Source organism: Hydra viridissima, unplaced genomic scaffold (genome assembly GCF_058129835.1).
Source record: "Hydra viridissima isolate aposymbiotic clone 2 unplaced genomic scaffold, HvirCarnegie_v1 scaffold_9, whole genome shotgun sequence".
Classification (NCBI taxonomy): domain Eukaryota; kingdom Metazoa; phylum Cnidaria; class Hydrozoa; order Anthoathecata; family Hydridae; genus Hydra; species Hydra viridissima.
The window spans coordinates 13,484,717-13,504,662 of NW_028324308.1; the positions used below are offsets into that span (position 1 = coordinate 13,484,717).

The window sequence follows — 19,946 nt, forward strand, 5'->3', positions numbered from 1 at the left end:
ACATCTCGATACAAATAACATTTTTTAATCCACTTTTTGGTTGCTATGATTGCTATTGTTAAAACACGCGGTTCTTATTGTTTAAGGTTTGTGGATAAATTGTGAAAAATGATGATGATACGGAAAATATTCACAAAATTTATATAAATAAAAACTGAAAATGTTAAAAGGAAAATTTCCTAAATTCCATATTACTTTTAAAATAATTGGTTCATAAAAAGGAACTGCTTCGTGACTAGTTAAAACTGAATTTAAACTAGCGTTTTGTTTAAATTTTGAAGAAATAGAAAACGGACCTTTTTGAAATTTGATCTGTGAATGGTAGATTTAAGAAAGTAACCAATACGTTATTTTTTTTCGGTTAAGGTTTTTTGTTTAGTTTTCAGACTTCTGATTCTAAATCTAAATTATAACGACGTCCTAATTTTGTATCCATTCGCTGACTTTGTGCCAGTTATGATGAATAGTTATCGATAAATCAATTATTGCAAATGCGAAAAAAAAATTTTTTTTAAAACTAAAAATTTTTCTATACCGAATGATATTTATTTATCAAGTTTTTTTATAATATCTAAAATATTTATTAATATAATAAAATATCTAAAAAATATTTTTTATAAAATTATATGCTTGTTTGTTGCATGGGTTAAGTGGTGTTGTTCCAGACTTTTTGCTAAAATTAAAGCTGGTTAAGGATATTTTCAGACAATCAGATCATAATTAGTGAAAATATGATGGATTCAATAACCTTAACATAAACACTCCGTAGTTTTGAACCTTAGGATGGGTGTCCACTATTTAATTTTGACAGATTAAAATGTCCCCAAAAGGTTTTCGTCGTTTACAACGACTATTTTTATACTGTTTATATTCTTTCCCACTCCCCATCTTTTCTTCTATTTTTTTTCTTTTTTTAATTTTACTTTACATCCGTTATTTCTTTTTTCAGTGTACTTTTTTTTAAAAAAAAACTATAACAAGAATAACAAATAATTTTGTACCCATTTCAAGATAATTACAATCAAGCATGTTGGTTGTTTTTTTGGTTCGAAACAAAACAAATGTTTTTCTCCAAATTTCCGTTTTTTTCCTTAGGTTTTTAACGGGCTAAAAACTTTATGTTAAAAGGATTTAAACCCCTTTTTTGTAGGTCAACCATGATTCTACCACGTTTTTATTTGAGAGAAGCAAAAAGCGATTTGTCAATCTCTTAATTAACCAGGGTGATCTGGCTGCGCAGGATTATTCATCAAATAATTTATTGCAAGGCTTCTCTACAAAACTTGTTCCAATTGTTTATCTTTTTCCTGCATCAAATATCCGATTCTTTTGTTATGTCTTTACAAGGCATTAAACCCGTTCGAGAAAGTTCATAATGCTGTTATATACATTGTATTTGTTTTTAATTCAAGTCGGGTCTTTAATTCAAGTCGAGCCTTTAATTCAAGTCGGGCCTTTATAACTCACGAATATGCTCATTGACGTTCTTTGCTAAACTTTTAAATAATAAAAAATAATGATATATATAATTAATCTTTTTGTTTTAATTTTTTTTACTGTTATGTTATATTTTTTTTATTATTCACGATTATTTATTATCATTTTTTTAATATAGATTTTTTATTGTGAATTTTTTAATATTATATTTACTTATAATTACTTTTATTTAATATTATTTAACGATTGTTGTTAGAGAAAAAATTCTATTTTTCTTGTGACTAGAAATCTTGGAATCCTGAAAAAAGTTGAAGATTTTTGAAATTTTTGGATTTGTTTTTAGTCACATTTGAAATCACTCAGTTTTAACTTCTTCATGCTGAAATTGTCGCTGAAAAAGAGATTCGTTTCCTCTGGACAATTTGACTACTTTGTCTCTAAAGTAACATTTTCTCGGTCCAGATGTCATCAACATACACAGATCACCTGGAGTAATCTTTACGATAAGGAGAAAGGAGCTCTGGCTATACATCTACTATTTCAACGGATAAACATTTGAGTTTCAACTGGTGTGACGCATTTGCAGCCATTTTTACGGACAGTGGTTTAACTTATCAAATGTAAAGATTTTATCTTTAAAATTGTTTTGAAAATGAAATAAAAATAAAAGTGCCCAGATGTTCTTGAATATAAAAAATTTATACAGAATTATTAGTTTAATTTTAAGATAATATTTATCTAACGCTTTCAAATGTGTAAACTTGTTTAAGGTGATAAAGTTATATTGTTTAATTTAGCAACTGCTACGGAAAAAAATTACCTTAGTTTAAATAAAAAGAACCTCTCAAATACATTCATAATGTGTATGAGTAAAATTTTTGTTTAAACGTAAGATATAATTTATTTTAATTTTTTTAAATTTATATAACTTTAATCGTGAGCTTGCCTACTCAACTTTGCTGAAGGCGAATCTGAACTAAATAAATTTTAAAGGAGGCTTTTAATAGGAATCTATCTGATTGATGCCGGATTGATGCCGGATGATGAACAAATGACAGACACAAAATGGACCAATAACAAATGGTATAAATATTTTTTAAAAAGAAAGTAAAACCGAAAGGTAATGTATTTAGTATTTCTTTTAAAAAATTTAAATATTTTCTGGCACGCACATTAAATTCTTTTACAATGCTTAAAACTGTCTTGTGTCAAACGTAGCAACCAGACAATCTCTAATGGCCTTATTATAAAAGGACAAAAATAGACTTCGACAAAGCACTAATTGCAACAATTTTAATTACAACTATCAAAAATGAATTGTCTATAAAAAATGTTTGTCTTTCTAGACAATCATTTTAAAAACGGACACTAAATGAACAAAAAAAACGGACACTAAATGAATCTCGATTTTTTAATGAGGTATAGAAGATCTATTTCATATATAATTTGGACTTATAACGAGTAATTAAATTTTCACTGCAGCATCGTTTCAAAAACTGAAAACGAGCACAAAATTAAAAATACAATTTTTCTAACAGAAGTTCATTTTTTAATTTTTTGTCCAGCGTGTGCTGTTGATTAAAAAGTTAATGTCTATTTAAAAACCTCAAAATGGACTATTTTGTGCTCAATTGAAGTTCATTAATTACTCAGTTCAGTTGTTTTTCAATTCTCAGTGAATGTGCGTGAAAATTTATTTTTAAAATGCCCTCTCCAGTTTGGGATTTTTCTTAACATTCTATCCTCAGACTGTGAATCTGACTATGATTGGATCTAAATTTTGGAAAATCAACTATTTGTGTAAACATTATTGTCATATTCCGTCCTAAAATTTGTCACCACTTTAAATTTGTCACCATAAAAGTCATTTTTACCATGAAATAAAATTCAAATATAATGTATCGTATATTTTCTTTTTTGTTTCTAAGGGATTTTTTGGGTAATTTAGATTTTATTGGCAAAAATCAATATTTCTGGTTTTATGAAATCAAGTAAATTTAGACAAAATCATAGACACCAAATAGACAAAAAATTATGCTTTGTAGACTTATGAAGTGAAAATTATTTTTTAACTGAGCAATCTTAGGACACCATCAAAAGTTTGATAGACACAACAAGGACAAAAAATTAAACATTTGTTGTGTCCATTACAACATACAGAATTGTCTATGTCTGTGTTGTAAGTCTATCTATAGACTAGTCTGGTTACTAGTCAAACGTGAGCCTTTTACGTCATTTTTTGTCATTAACACGCTTATTAAAAATATCCTGTTCATTTGAATGCTGGATATCAAAACAGTTTGCTTCACAGACACTAAGTACAATTTGTAATTCGTTAATATTTTTTCTTTTGAAGAAGTTAACTATCTTTTATACATAACTTATACACCTTTAAATTCTTAATTATTATCCTGCTGCTGGGTTCTAGAAGGTTAGCACAATTCCATGGTAAGCAGCTATAGTAGCTATGTACAACTATTTTTATACCATTAGTTTTTGTAGATAGATGCTGCTGATGCACAAATCCTGCGTGAGCTAATAATTCTGTGAGTACACACATCTCAGAGGATCCTTTAAGAATAATATTGCATCATTATTTGTATTACACTTTTCTTCAAAATGATCTGAGAAAACTGTGATGTTAAGAGGTGGTTTATAATTTTCCGGTACAAATTTTTTCCTAAACAAATTTTTTTTTCCTTCATCTTACAAAAATCTTCAATTATGTGAATGTATAAAGAGTTAATATCATAATACAAAAAGTATTTATTTTAACAAGTAGAAACTAAACACAACGCAGTTGTGAAATGAATACAAATTAAATACTGAAACGCGTTTTAATACCTCTCGTTGCTGTGACCAACAAACGTCTGAAAAAACAAAAATTTTCACATAATCGACAAACATCAATAAAATATCTCAAATCCAGTGGAGTTTTGTTCTTCAAATAGAAAAGCAGCTTTTTAATAAGTGTCTTTCACCTACAATGGAGTTCAATTTATAAAATATCATGCTAATTTTATATATTTGAAATAATTTTTACATAGTAAAAAACAAATTTCTATATTTAGGTTTGAGTTTAACCATTGAATATTATTATTAGAAATGACATCATTACATGTGATACGTAAAATTAACAGTTTTGGACTTTCATGGGTTACATAATTGGTTACGTAATGCAATGGAAAATTTGTTTCCAAGAGAGAACCTTTGATTTGTGTGTCCTTTCAGCTTAGAATTTATGTAGCGCTTATACATTTCTGGCATCTAGCTGCAAAAAATCATAAAATGATAAAAAAATCAATAACCATAGTATGTAGACATTTTGCTTACCGTACAATTGTGTTATTCCACCTACAATCACACACAAGATTGGTTGTTAAGAATTAAAAGGTATGTAAAAAAAATTTTTTTTTCCATGTTTTTTTAGTCACATTTAAGTATGGATTTTATAATTTCTGACCGCCGCTATCTTGGTAGGCCTAAGTTAAAAAATTAATAATTTTTAAACTTTTTGCCCCAAAAAGAATAGAATAAGCAATCCAGTTTTGAGATCAGTGAATAGTGCATTATAAAAAACTACTTCAGTTGTCGGTTAAATCGGTAATGCGCACTTTTCGGAAGCCTATTGTAAACGAAGTCAGTTAAAAAGTGCTTCTTTATTTAAATTTGTTTACAAGCATTAGGATGTTTGTTAACAGGTAAAAGTCAAATTTTAGCTTAAAATACTGCTTTGAAACAATGCGACGCTTCTCAATGGCGTGAAAGTTACCCAAACATAACATTGCTGAAAAAAACTTTTTCGTTATACTATTACTATTAAAAACATTTACCAAAGTTTGCTGACATATTTAAAATTGTTTCCTTTTTTCTGCTTTTAAAATCGGAAAAATATTCCAACGTACTTACGGTAGATCTTAGTAAGAACAACTCTTTTATAAATTTTTCTATACTCCCTTAGACGATAATTTTACAAATTTACCAATATATTTACAGAAACCCATTTTTATGAGAAAACTCGGCTTCATCAGATTTTAATAGTTGGATAGAGATAACAACTTTACATCTTAAAAACTGGTTTATTTTCATTTTAAAGGTAAATGTTACACTTAGAAAATGTTTCTTTTTTCCGTTTAGTGTACGGTTTACATTTGAGAAATCGAAGCAGAATGGAAAAATAAAAAAAAAGTTATAAAAGTTCCTTCTAGAGAATCTTATATTACAAATTAAAGAATGAAAAATGCAAAAAGAAATAAAAAGAAAGAAATTTCAAAAATACGCATAAAATGTCATGAAATTTAAAACAATTTCAACTTCATTTATGCAAGATAAAACAAAAGAGTAAAAAGCAACGTAACATTAAGAACAAAACAACTATGTACAAATATTTCGTTATCTTCTATTACTAACTGAATCGTTTTTTAAAGGAGATATATTTTGAGTTACAGGTAAAACACTATTAGAGATTTCGTAATGATAATGTCTTCTGGCGTTAAACGCAGCTAAACGTGATAATGTAATCGATTTTTCATTCAGTTCATTAATGGAATTGTCAGAGCTCAACCAATTAGAGTCCAAACACTTTTTTGCATTTGGTCTTTGAGATTGTTCAATAACTAAAAGATCTTCGATGAAATCTTTCGCTTCATCAGAAATATCCCCAAAAAAGTCGCCTGGAAATTTGTACCTGACTTGGGTTATATTTTCACAAAGCCTGGCTGAGTTATCAGAAAAAAAAGGCGACACACCACTAAGAAGAACATAAACGACGACACCGACACTCCACATATCACTCGCTAAACTCACCGTTTTTCCTGTGACGATTTCTGGAGCTGTACAAATATAAATATTTTGAAATGTAAAAGCTTTTTAAAAAAATAAAAGTAAAAATAAATAAATAAAGCTCAAATACGAACACAGATTTTTATAAATACCATAAATGGATAAAATAAAATATACCTGAAAATTCAGGGTTGCCGTTCATCTCATGCTGGTAAGGCACAGATCGTAACCGAATTGCTTCACCGAAATCCGAGAGAACCACGTTACTTTCTGTGCCGCCTGACAAAAGTATATTTTCTGGTTTAATGTCAAGATGAGCGATTGATAGACTATGTATATATTGGACTGCTGTGAGCAATTGCCTGATGTATTTTTTAGCAAGATTTTCTGTGAGCATATCCATAACGACAATATGATCAAACAACCTGCCACCAGATAGCCTGAAATATTTAAAAGATAAAAAAAAAAAAAGAACGTCGCAAAAAATCGGGAACACCTATTTTTTATAAAAATTGCAGAAAAAAAAAGCAAAATAAATGTACATTTCTTGAATAATGACTAATATTTTTGGAGCTTCGTATATTTCGAATACTTTCACAACGCCTGGATGATTCAGAGACTGCAACACCGCAACCTCGCTTTCGACTGTTTCTTTTGAAATAAATCTCCTACGAAATATTTTGGCTGCAAATTCTCTTTTTGTTTCTTTCTGAACACATCTTTTAACAACTGAAAATCGACCACGCCCAAGTTCACCACATATCTGGTAATTTTCTTCAATATTTCCAAGCCACTTTATTTCACAAGGTTTCTGAGCTAATTTTGAATCTAAAAAGCAAGAACAAGTTGATAACTAAAAATGCAAAAAAAAAAAAAATTACTTAAAATAAGAGGACTAAAAGCTTACCTTTTAGTATCTTAGCAATGTCTGACGGTTCACTTATTCTACTATCAGTTTCATAAAAAGCAACAACACGAAATTTATAGGTGTTATCAGAGATAAGGCCACAAATAGTTGCAGTAGTTTCATGGCATTCTGGTATCACTGTCTCCCATTCAGCAGCACTTAATTGTTGAATTGCATAAGATTTTACAGGTAAACTCCCAGGTGCATGCCATTCTAAACTGACGGATGACGAAGTAACCGACTTGATTAAAGGTTTAAATATTGAAGAAGGGCTGTTATCAGCCTTTATGAGAACATTACACGAACAAGAAACGCTACCGAGATGATTAGTAGCTGTTACAGTATAACAGCCACTGTCGCATATTTCAGAAGTCATTATTTCAAAAGTACATAAGTTACTTTTATACGTTATATTATATTTATTGTTTGCAGTTAAAGTTTTCTCGTTGTAACCCCAAGTAATGAACGGAGTTGGGTTTCCAGTAATTGTACATGAAAGTTTTAAGGATAGTCCAGCTTTAACCATAACGTCATTCAAACGATTGCTTATAATAGGAGCAAATTTACAGTTGTTGAGATCTTGCGTGATTCTCTCGAGACTCCCGTCGGCTCGAGCATTACGAAGATCGTCATAATCAGAATCATTACTAATATTAAATGTATTTGAGCTACTAGACTGTTTTGGTTCAGTAATAATGGGAGATGATATTTCACTTATATTTGGAATGCTTCCGCTTTTCTCTTTATCTTTTCTCTTCCTACGACGAAGAGAAGCAGTCCGCAGTAACGTTGACGATCTAAAAAAAATGTCTAAAACTGTATACACTAAAAAGTTTACACAATATAAGATCTAAAAACATCCATTCATATAAATTTGTTTCACATTGACTTTTATGTAGGGTACAATATCTTTAAAAAGAAATAGTATTTATTGAGTTAGATGGCAATTAATATGTGGGCTAGACTAACCGTAACCCTTTTCTGACAGCGTCCCACATATCGATTAAAAGCGGAAATTTATTAGTTAAAAATCTCCGTGAAATTTAACTTCTTGTAAAAACGTAAATTGTTTGAACAGGTGCTACTAGGATACACAAGTAAATAACCCCGTGGTTTTAATAATTTAAATAACTCACTTATTCGGAAAAAATATGCTTCTCAAAAAGCAAATTAGTTGCTTTCAAAGCCATAAAAATCATTCACATAAACAAATAGTTCAACGGTTTAAAAAAAGAAAAAAAGAAAAAGAAGGAAACTCATTATTAAAAGTAACTTACGAGAATGTTTTGGAGCGCTTTGAAGAATCTTTTTTTGATTTTTCGTTACTGGAAATATGAACATTATATTATCAATAAAAGAATCATCCAGAGAAAATAACAATCAATGACCCGCAGGCTATCGTCAGAATGCGTTAAACCAACAAAAGATTAGAACAATAGAGCGTTTTGTATAATAAAATTAGAAAACTAACAACAGATAACTTATATTTAAAGTGACTCACCTTGGATTTGTGGTGTGCAAAGATTCGTTTTTTTCATTTTCAAGCTTCCTTAAAATTTTCAAAGGAACTAACCCCGTCTGTTCCTTTACCAGGTTTTGGACCATTAAATATTCAGTATTTTTCTTTGGCTTAGACACCAAATAAACTATATCCTTTTCTTTTACACTAATTTCATCTGCGTTTTGTTTTTCTCGCGTCTCCAACACAATATATTTATCTTGCTAAAAGTTAAAAAATCATAAAGAAAAAACAAATCACAAGTTTAAAGACATTAATTTTAACTTGTTTTTATTTTTCGAAAACTTTTCGTAAAATGTTATTTTGATTGTTCTTTAAATTTGGAAAAAAATTTTTTGTTCTAAGTTAAATTGAATGCATAAAAAAAAAAAAAAAAAAAAAAAACAAACGAAAATAACAATACAACAAATTGAATCGAACAAAGAATGCCATTGTTTCCAAAAATAGAAAAAACGAAATTACCGCAAACGGTTTCGTCAAATCGTCGTGAGACTTTGCTTCATCAAGCGGAATTAATTTAACGTGTTGCAAAGTAGATATCGGAGTTTTGTCACTATTTTCTCGACTGGTCTCTTCCTGAAAATTAAATTTATTTAATAAAACAGTTTTTTATTTTGTTTTCGTCTTCGTTTTGGTAGGAAAAAGTAATTCCATAGGGCCTTACCGATATACTCGTACGAGAAAGATCAGTAGAATGCTCACGACTAAACAACATATAAACGATATATTTAACACAGCATCATAAATACATAGAAAAACTAAGAAAATGTTGATAAAAAACAAGCGCACAACAAGCTTTCCTATTGATTTTTTTCAAATTTAAATGACGCGATTACAGAATCCACTATTAATAATTATAACCTAATATGTACTTTTTATAACCCCCACACAGTGCGAACTTAGAAAAAACCATAGAATAAAACTATTTTTCATATATTTCTAACTATGCTGTTTATAATAATAACAACAGAAATGAAATTTAACTGATTTAGAGCATTTCTGTGTTACTTTGATCAACTATAAAATTGGATTGGGATATTCAGAGTGAAATAAGTTTTGCTATTACTATAGCAAACATGCAAAACCTAAAATTTTTTAAAAAATTTCCAGTAAAGACGATGCTAAAAAGATTTTAAGTAAAATACTAATTTAGCAACTTTCAATTTTATTAAAAGTTGCTAAACTTTTTAGTATTTTTTTTTCGATTTTTTTTTTAAGTTGTGTTCTATTTGGGTTTTACCATTTTAGTTTAATTTTCTTAAGATCAAAACTGTCAGATGTTAAATAAATTTAACATCTGACAGTCATGCACAAGGCATGACTGTAAGATATTAAATAGGTTTTTTCGTTGAAATTCGGAAAAATTGACTACTGTGCACCCCACGGGTAGATTTTTTTTTAAGGATGTTTAGCCAATTCTTATTTGCAGCCTAAAATTTATTCCTCTTATGGTTTTTAGTTTTTATGATTTCTAATTTGGAAGTTGCTTATTTCACTGTACCAATTTATATATTAAACTAAGCCTACTATATGGGACTTCCATTATTAGAAATTGCAGTTAGCAGATAACGACAGCATGTATTCAGTACACTTACGTAAATTGTAGCGTTGAAACTTTTTATTTGATATAATGTTACAAGCGAAAAGCCACAACGACAAAACAACCAATCACAATTGGGGGAAGGTTGTACAAGACAAATCGTCGTTTCATAAGATGGAACGACGCTTTTTTTAAAAAAATTTTCCTTTTATCTTTTTAATTTAGACCTTTTTTTTAAAATATACTTGAACAAATTATCAAAAAAAAATTACCAGTTTTAAATTAGTTTAACCATTGATTTTTCATGCTGCAGAAAAATGGTGACTTCATGATATTGAAAATGAGAATGGTAACTTTATGATATTGAAAACGAGGATGTAACTTGAAGATTGAATAAAATAAAGAAAAAATCATAATAATATTAACTTCATTGTACAATGTTGTCAAACTATACTATTAACGATATTGTTAAACAATTTGATGTAAACCATGCAGATATTCTATAAATATCTTTTCAAAGTTTCTCAAATATGCAAAAAGTTCAAGATTAGTCTGCCAGCAATATTTGTTATAACAATTAAAAATCTGAAAAAAAGCTTAGAAAGTTTAAACAACATTTACCTAAAATAAAATTTGTGACCAAACTTTTCTTTAACTGTCATTGACTTTAAATAGTGAACTTAACAAATTCACAAATAAATCTGTAACAAATAATAAGTATAAAATAATGGTGAAATGTAATTGTGTAATTGAGGAGTTTATTGTTCCACCATGGGAGTTGCCGAAGATGGAATGATTAGGTGGTTATTTTCATTTGAGTTTAGACTTTTTTTTAATAAGTCTTTTGATTTAGTAATACACACTTATTGGGGAAATATCAGTACTATCTGTGGGCATTTCTTTCGGATTTTCGGATTTAATTATTTAAGAAAGGTTTAAGTTGATTTCGTTCTCTATTGTACAGGTTTCCCCCCTTTAACAAATTTAAGCCGGTATGGAGAAACGGTAAACGCCAACGAATCAATTTTTGTTGGGGTGCAAAGATCATTTTCAAAAGATATACTTGATCCAAGTTTAAAAGATTGCATTTGAATAAATAATGATAAGTTAATGCTAAAGCTAATTATTTGTAAACTCACCTTTCTTTGGTCACGTGGCTTGGTACTAAAAAAAATATATACATATGTATATATAAAACTAAAAAAAATATATAAGATTGCCGTTGAAAAAAACTAAAAATTAAAAACCAAAATGAATATGAACCAAAAAGAATAAACAAAGTGTAACCTTGAAAAAATTAACCCATTTCATTTTTGAAAAATATACTTTTATATTTTAAGAGTAAGCAGTTTAAAGGAAACACGTTTACAAATTACCAAATTGTTAAACTAATTTTATTAAACCACGACATTAAACGCGTTTAGCATGTTTTAAGTTAAGGCTTGATTTAAACAAAATAAAATTTAATGTATTTGTATTTATATTTTGTTTAACGTTAAAAGGTATCGAAACTTGATTCAAACCTTTGCATATGCTGTAGTAGCGATTTATTGCTTTACACATTTCTGGAGGTATTTCGTCTAAGTAGTAAATATATTAAAATTTTCAAACCCCCAAAGATAAAATAAAAGCACGACGATAAAATGCGGTGCGAGTTGTTATGAAACGGTGCAAACCACTCAACTGTACTTTGAGCCAAAAAAAGATAATAAAAAAAGTGCACGAAGCATCGTTAACAACGTCATTATGCCTATTTGTTATGTACAGGTCAAATCTTAATGACTTAATGACTTTAATGGAGTTTCTCCATTAAAGTCATTAAGTCAATAAAACGTTTTATTCGTAAAACGATTGACGTAAAGGATGTATTTTAAGATAACTCATACAGAAAACATGATCGTAAATCCATACCTTTATCGTAGACGTATTGATCCTCGATTAATTTTCGAATTGATTCGTGCCATAATTTTTTTGAGCTCGAAGATCGTGTGGTCATGACATAGATTTCCGAGGAGCCGTTGTCCTGTTTACTCCATATAGCTAATTTACAAGGATCTTCGTCATAGTTTGCCATTAATCCTAATTTCTTCGTCTAAAATTTTTAAATATTAAATTTAATTCATACTTTTAGGATAATGCTTTATTTTTATTAAAATATTTTTAAAGCTTATTTCAAACGTTGAAGTTAATAACAACCTTTATAGAGTGTCTGTAGATAAACGTAACTAATTTGGGTTTTCTTTCAAAAGGTTCACAAAATATCAATTGTTTCTCGAACAAAAACACTCTTTTCTCGACAGGTAACACTTGCGCCTTAACATCCGCCACGAAAATTGTATCTTGAAGCAGAAGGAGACCTTGATTGTTCAAGTTATCCTGTAAAAAAAAAAAAAAAAAAAAAAAAAAATGAATGTATGCTTGGAATAAAATGAGATCGTGATTTATTTTGAGGAGAATCAAAATTAAAAAATATTACCGGAAATCCACTCATCATTCCAACATTCATTACGTCATCAGCCTTCTTTAAGATGGTGTACATGACGTGTAATGTTTTCTAAAATTTTTGTTCATAACTTGAGAAATTTTTAAAAAGCATATGTAATTGTATTGTCATAAATTCAAAGTTCTGTTTACCGCTAGCTCTGTGGTGTCATGGCCAGAACGCCAAGAATACTTCATAAAATCCTTCAGTAATGAGTGATACTTCATTATTCTTTCCACAGGTCGCATAAGAAGATCCTCGAAACTGAGAGAAGATTTTTCTTTTTCTATGATAGCGTCAAAAAAGCTTCGCAAATAATCGTAGACGAGTGCTGCCGAGCGAGGTTTGTTCGCGCAATATTGTATATACATTTCAAAGTCCTTTTCCTATAAAATATAAGAAAGTTTTCTATGGATTCTTAGTAAAGTACACCCATCACCCCAGTAACGATAAGCAAGCACAAAAGTCGGTCTACGAAATTTTCCCAGAGAATTGAAAGAACTAACGAATAATTTTACTTACAAATTTTATAAATACGGAAGCTACATTCTCTGGCGCTGCACTACATAATTCGAGTTCTTTTATAAATACTTTGTGGAGGCCAAGTAAACTTGGAATGTTCCCGAATATCACCTTTTCTTTTCCGCGTAAGTCATCAGGAACATCACTTCTCTTGTTCATATCAGGTATTATTTTCTTGAGGAAATATTAAATAATTTTTTTATAATTAAAATGTAACCAAATCTAATTTTAAAATCAACTTGGAATTAAAATAAAAATATCAAAACTCAGTTTCGACAATATGTTAATAAAATTACATGGTAAAAATGTTAACAACATATTCTTTCATTAAACCTATAAATAACTTGACGTGGGTAAATTCCTTTATATTATTTGAAGATTACACAGAAAAAACCACAGATGTCCCACTTCATTAGGTTTCGGATTTGCGTTCTTTTCATCATATACTGCTGCTTACCGATTACTTCTGACAATATACAGGCGAAAAACCACCGTTATAAGGAACTATCGAGCTGTTTAAATATGTTTAACATTAAAGACTGCTGAAGTCTTTTTAGAAAAAAGTGGACAACTGTGAGTTTTCCCTTGTAATCTTCATTAATGACATTTATAGTGAAGTCATTAAAATTCCTTTTTTTTTTTTAACTCGCATTTAAAGAATGAAATATTTCATTTCAGAGCAATTTAGTCACAACTATAGGAAAAAAAAACCATATTTCCTAACAATATACTGCTTACCAATACAGAGACTTCCAGGGTATTGATGTATTCTTTTTCACTTTCAATCATTTCTGTTAAAATTGCCATTCTTTTAGCTAAAGCTCTTTCTTCTGCATAATCTTTGTTTGAACCGTTTAAGCTTTCGTAGACATCGCTAACTGAATCTCCGGAGTCGTAATCTCCTTCTTGAAAACCAGGATCTTCATGATCTAATGCTGACAAAAACCTCACTTTCTCAGCATTTCGTGACGCTGCTCGACCAAGCGTGGCGTATGAACCGTCACTTGGTCTTATGAGCAAATCAATTTCTTTCTTAGGGGCCCCGAGTAATGCCTAGAAGAGTAAAAAATTGACCGTGAAAAATCATTCTAGAAATGGACCTTATCATAGTATCAATGACTTTTAGTTTAAAAGAGTTATTATCACTCTCTAAAAGAGCTATTAGCATGCTAATTTCGATAGACCGAGGGTATTTCGCGTAAATCTAGTACCATTTCCGCACAATTATTACGCAATTATTACGCAATATGTAAAGTGAAGTTAGTTGATTAAAAACTAGCCAGGAATTCTATTTATTGCGTTTGTATTATTAACAATGTTATTTACAATAAAAAAAATTTTAAGCTTAAATGTCAAAAAGAATTGTCAGAGAAATATAAAATAACAGATAAAATACAAAACCACGATATAATTCGCCAGCAATACTTCGAAATTTAGTGCTAGCCACAGGTATAATAACTATTTTTACAAACTTTTTACAATTGAAAATATTTTTTTCGTTTCTTTAAAAATAATATTTTAGATCACACTAACATAGAGCTTATGCGAAGGAAGATCAACCTGTAATTTATTCGCTCCTCCGCCGGATATATTTTTTTGTCGAGTTGGTGTGCTTGGCTGAGAAGACCGAATGTTAGCAGCTATCTTTCTGCTTGACGAACGCGCCCAAGTTCGCATTCTGTAAAAAAAAAAAAAAGTACACGAGAACAGTAGAACAAAGCAACTTCATTTTATCAAGTTAGATTTCCTTCTCCTAAAGAATGATCAACCAATCGAGAAGTTAAACTACTACAAGCTATTACATTCTCGAGAATATTAAAAATAAATCATAAAGTTCTGACATTTATTTTTTTTTTTCAACTCACTTTAATGTTCCAGACATGTATTCAGACTTCGTATTTTTTCTTTTTTTACCATCGGACGAAATTGAGTGCATGGAACCTTTCGGACTTTCTTGTTGATAAGAGTCTGAAGGAAATTTAAGGAATTTTTAATGAAATGTTTTTAATTGTACAAATTCTCATTTACGCTGAAATGAAAATATATCGATCACTATGAGGCCACGTTTTGATTGTAAGATTATGATACATAACTGTCTACTATACGTCTGGAATATATCAATAGCTATAGGTCTAAAATATACATATACTTAAAGATTGACATCTTAAAAGTTAAACAAAAATTTTAAGTGGAGAAAAAAAATCTAATTTTAATAATTGAACGTTTAAAATCCAAAATGTCAACTTTGTAAAAAGATACAGTGGTTGAGTTCACTAAGATCCTGTCGATTTTGCGGGAAAAATTTTTTTTTATCCGTGTTTAGACATTTTATTTCTGTAAACTTATGAGACGTCTACCTATAGCTATCGATTTTTTACATAAATCAATGATACATCAAAAAAGAAAATCATAAAAAATGTTTTTAAACCTTCACTACTTTGGCTATTCAAAGTCTCCACTGAATTTCTAATTCCTCGCATAGGTGAATCGTCAATCTTGCGCAAAATACTATATGGAACCATTCCCTCGTTGTCTTGTCCCAGTACTTCATCGTAAGTCCGAACACGCCAGCTTCGGCTACCAGGAGGTCGGCTTAAAATTTCAACATGCTGACCACGCGTAAGAGATATTTCGTGCGAGCTTTTTGCGGTGTAATCGTCGGTAACAATAAAAACCTCACTTCGAACGCAATTTTCAAGAGAAGTCTAAAAATAGAAAAAACAGGTAAGATAAATAACAATCATATGAAAACGTATTAGCAGCATTTTCTAAAGGATAATTAATTCCTTAAAATTAAAAAATCGGTTCTAGGGAGTTGTTTAAAAAAAAAAGTCAAACTTACCCTGCTACATATAGTGGCAGTATCAAAGTCGCCAGAAGAGCGATTACAACCACCACTAAAGAATATGGACTTGTTAATAGTCAACAAGAAGACCAATTAAACTTTTTCACTGTCTTTTAAAACCTTGTGAAACATCTTAAACGGCTCTGAGAATAAACTATGGTTACGTTTTCAAGAGGAAGGTGCTTATATTAATATAGAAATACGTCGAAGCATCAAAAAGGAATTGAAATGAATTGAATTTCGCTTATATTAATATAGAATACATCGAAGCATTAAAAAGGAATTAAAATGAATTGAAATAAAATGTCCAAAATTGCTACTAAAGCTTCTTTTTCCAATCTATTTACTCACTTCGGCACTATTCTTCGTTTAACTACATTTTTTTAAATTAGCAATAAACTTTTTAAAGTAGATTGCGCTCATAAAAGAAACACAAAGTAGTGTCAAAATAAAAGTCTCAGCAGCCAAAACTCTGTTTAAATACATAAAAAATTACTCAAGGAAACGGTTTTGACTTTACAATGTGTGCATATCTAGCTGTCCTGTCTTACATTTTGTAGGTAATTATTGTAAACTTTTCTCAAAGTCGTTTAGTATGGTCCGCAAGTTAAAGAATATAAATTCCCGAAAATAGGTTGATAGAAAAAATTAAAAAAACTCACTCTGATGTCATGCTCATATCAGCAACACTCGTACTTTTCCTGCTTTTGCTTCCCTTTTTAGGAGACTGAGGATAGAACGACGCTATATTTAAAAAATATCGATATTGTCGTTAATTATCAAAACTACCTTTTACATAATATCGATATTGCCGCTAATTATCGAAAATTTATATAACATCTTAACGTAAGTATTTATCTTTACTGATTCATTAGGCCGATATCTGCAACGCAGACCCATATCTTTACTTATTCTCAAGAAAATAGCTTTTAATTTCTTGGATTCTGAGAAGAACTAATAAACGTTGAGTCGAGAAAGTCTGGCAGTGAATTTTTTCAACATGATCACTGTTAAAAGAGCAATCGTATTAAAAAGTACACATAAACCCTCCGATTACTGCAGACAACCTTTTCGATGTAAAAACCACCAAGCGTCGAATGGATTTGCATTGCTAGAATCCTTAGTGCAATAACATTTAATTTATTCAGTTAATTTTCAGTCAACTTCACGCTAACGTTAAACTTAATATCTAAAAATAGACATTTTTGACGCAACGAATAAAACAATAACAATGAGACTAAGCGAAAAAACATTTTTACACACAGAACAATTAATTGCTAATTTACTAGTTTAAGTAATTGGTTGTTTCACTAAGTAAAGTTGACAAATTTTCAAGTGACTATGCTGAACATTGCAAGAAAAAGTGGGATATGTTTTAATTTGCTTATTTTATATAAGGGGTGGCCATAACAAGATTTGCATAAATGGTTCGCAAAGGCGTTATTTTTTGGCCTACCGGCAAGTTTATAATTTGTTTATGAGGCCCACCATATTGCAGTAAATGGCCATTAGAAAATGTTAGTGCTACTATTTAGGAAGTATAATAATATGAGAGAAAAAAAAAACTTATGCCTCTTATATAGTAGCATTATTTTATACCTTCCTACATGAAATTTTAAAAAACATTACCTTGAGGGAACAACATCCCAAATTGAAACTGTTGCATAAGCTCTCTAATTTCCCGAATCCACATTTGTTTTACTACAATCGATTCAGCCTTAAACAAAAAAAACAAAAAAAAACACGATAATATTATTAAGTAAAATGTTTCTTTAATCGATATTTAGTACACTCTCGTTTGATTTTTCCGTTAGTAACAAATTAAGTACAAATTTCTATACCAGTCTTTTAAATCAAATCGAACCTTCGGAAATATTAAAATAGACCTCTCTATGCGTTTACAACATTTTGATGAGACAACTTTATTTTCATACTTATTTATAGTTATCTTTGAAGCATTAAGTTTACGGATTTGATTGAAAGGCTATTTTCCACAACGTCTGGAAGGCTTGAAACAAATTACTATAAGGTGTAAGTAATTTTTTTTCGAGTCTTATAACTGGGTATGTCTAAATCCTTATAATTGTTTTAATTTCGTTTTATTTCAAATGACTGATATAAATGTTTTTGCGTTATTTCTTTATTGTTCGATAAAAAATCAAACGCCGATGTTTACTCGATATAACGAATATTGTTATATAAAGAATTAAAGTGTTTCCCCTTATCATTTTCGCAACATAACTTATCATAATCAAAGTTTTTTAGATGCAGTGAATGATTTTTTCATTTTTCTGGTATCGAACTTTTATTTTGTATTTACGTATTAACTTTAAGGAAATTTTTGACTGACCTTAATGATTCTTTTCTCCTCGGTAAAAGGAGGGTCACCTGTCCACACGGCAAATTTTGAACTATCCTCAGCGATATGCTCAGTTAAACCCAGTTCGTTTGTTTTCATTTTGAACTTGAAAGTAAACGTACATTTTCCGTTAGAATCTTTCACCTCTTTGCAGAAAAGCAATGCTTGCTCGAACAAAAATACATGGCGATCTTTTCCTTTTTTTAAGATATGTTTGGGATCCCAAACGGAGAAAGAATCTTGAAGGAGAATTTTCCCCAATGTTTCCAAACTTCCTTCCTACATCGAAAGAAAGTATAAAAGTTTACAAGAGTACTCAACAAATCAATATCAGTTATATATAAAGTCCTCGAAACAAACTAAAACAAGAAAATTATTCACAATTTATTTTGGAAGACGCCAAGTTTTAAAGGCTCCTAAGAGAACTCTAGACTTCTTTGTAAAATAAATATTCGTAGAAATCAAGCTTTAAAAGCAGTACATTAAAATTCTCGAAAGAAAGACTTCTCACCCGCATCATCACAACAATAATATCAAATTTATCTAAGACAACTTCATTCGCAAAAACATTAAAAATAAAAATTAATCCCAATGATAATTAACGTTGTAGAGCGTCGAGATTACGTTATTAATAAATCCCATAATCACACTGATTGCTTTTTATTAAATGATTGATAGTCTTGTTGCGGTTGAATAAACATAAAAATATATTTCAAATAAGAAGCTTAGAGTCACGACACTACGCAAACAATCCAAATAATTGTGGAATTGTTTTTTTTTTTCCTTAAGAAACCATTATGAGCTCAAGGATATTTGATTTAGACAACCATGTTCGAAGTGTTTTTTCTTACTCCCGTTATAACATAAAAAGTTACCCCCTGAGCAGCAGAATACAAAATAAAAACTAAATTTAATTCATTGAAATGAATTAAAATATTAAGAAATGGAATTGAATGGAAAAACGAACCGCAGCAAATAATATTTAAAAATAGAAGCAAAACAACTCACATCAAATCCGCGAATCATGCACAAGTACATGGCATCATTTGCACGTCTTGGAACGCTAAGCATTACGTCCAAACCTTGCTGGAAAGACAGAGAAAAAAAAGTTTTTTTTCTTAAAAAAAATGTAAAAACAAACAAAATTCAGTAAACTTTTCGTTAAATTGATTCGTCTAAACAGGCTGTCTAAGAACGTCGAATAATTAGTAATTCTAAATTGTATAAATTGATGGTAACGCATAGTTATCAAATTCGGTTCGATTTCAATTACCTGCAAATTTGCGTCACTGTCGCATGACGACACCAATTCCTAAAATGAAATTAAATCTGATCTTTGATTTTTAATCTTTAAAAACACAAAACGCACGCAAATATTGAAACCGCTTGACAATTTGCAGGTATCGCATTCTCACGGTTACGTTACTTTATTCCTACAAACCTATTTAAAAACGTTTTAAAATGCAACGTAGCGCTTTTACACTTCACCACGTGGATTTAATTATACGCAATAATTAATTAGGTGATATTCAAAACAAGAGAGTACAAAATAC

The 19,946-nt window shown here is 29.8% G+C and overlaps 1 protein-coding gene across 10 annotated transcripts in view; it reads right to left on the reverse strand.

Annotated features, from left to right (window-relative positions):
* Positions 1-5,502: 5,502 nt before the first annotated feature.
* Positions 5,503-19,946, reverse strand: part of LOC145186113 (kalirin-like) — a 37,067-nt gene continuing 22,623 nt past the window's right edge. For 4 of the 10 annotated variants that reach the window (XM_090096800.1, XM_090096794.1, XM_090096798.1 and 1 more), the window contains 25 exons: positions 19,667-19,705; positions 19,402-19,479; positions 18,385-18,672; positions 17,664-17,751; positions 16,697-16,778; positions 16,032-16,086; positions 15,618-15,894; positions 15,055-15,157; positions 14,723-14,867; positions 13,928-14,242; positions 13,190-13,363; positions 12,820-13,053; positions 12,662-12,739; positions 12,382-12,561; positions 12,097-12,277; positions 11,709-11,765; positions 11,325-11,349; positions 9,310-9,349; positions 9,108-9,221; positions 8,628-8,848; positions 8,404-8,451; positions 7,127-7,923; positions 6,762-7,047; positions 6,397-6,659; positions 5,503-6,269 (listed from right to left, as the gene is read on the reverse strand). In XM_090096800.1, the coding sequence (XP_089952926.1) occupies positions 5,830-6,269; positions 6,397-6,659; positions 6,762-7,047; positions 7,127-7,923; positions 8,404-8,451; positions 8,628-8,848; positions 9,108-9,221; positions 9,310-9,349; positions 11,325-11,349; positions 11,709-11,765; positions 12,097-12,277; positions 12,382-12,561; positions 12,662-12,739; positions 12,820-13,053; positions 13,190-13,363; positions 13,928-14,242; positions 14,723-14,867; positions 15,055-15,157; positions 15,618-15,894; positions 16,032-16,086; positions 16,697-16,778; positions 17,664-17,751; positions 18,385-18,672; positions 19,402-19,479; positions 19,667-19,705 (4,608 nt within the window). In that variant the 3' untranslated portion in view covers positions 5,503-5,829. Of the gene's footprint in view, positions 6,270-6,396; positions 6,660-6,761; positions 7,048-7,126; positions 7,924-8,403; positions 8,452-8,627; positions 8,849-9,107; positions 9,222-9,309; positions 9,350-11,324; positions 11,350-11,708; positions 11,766-12,096; positions 12,278-12,381; positions 12,562-12,661; positions 12,740-12,819; positions 13,054-13,189; positions 13,364-13,927; positions 14,243-14,475; positions 14,868-15,054; positions 15,158-15,617; positions 15,895-16,031; positions 16,087-16,696; positions 16,779-17,663; positions 17,752-18,384; positions 18,673-19,401; positions 19,480-19,666; positions 19,706-19,946 lie in introns of those variants that run through there. The other 6 variants (XM_090096795.1, XM_090096799.1, XM_090096802.1 and 3 more) reach the window with 4 other exon arrangements.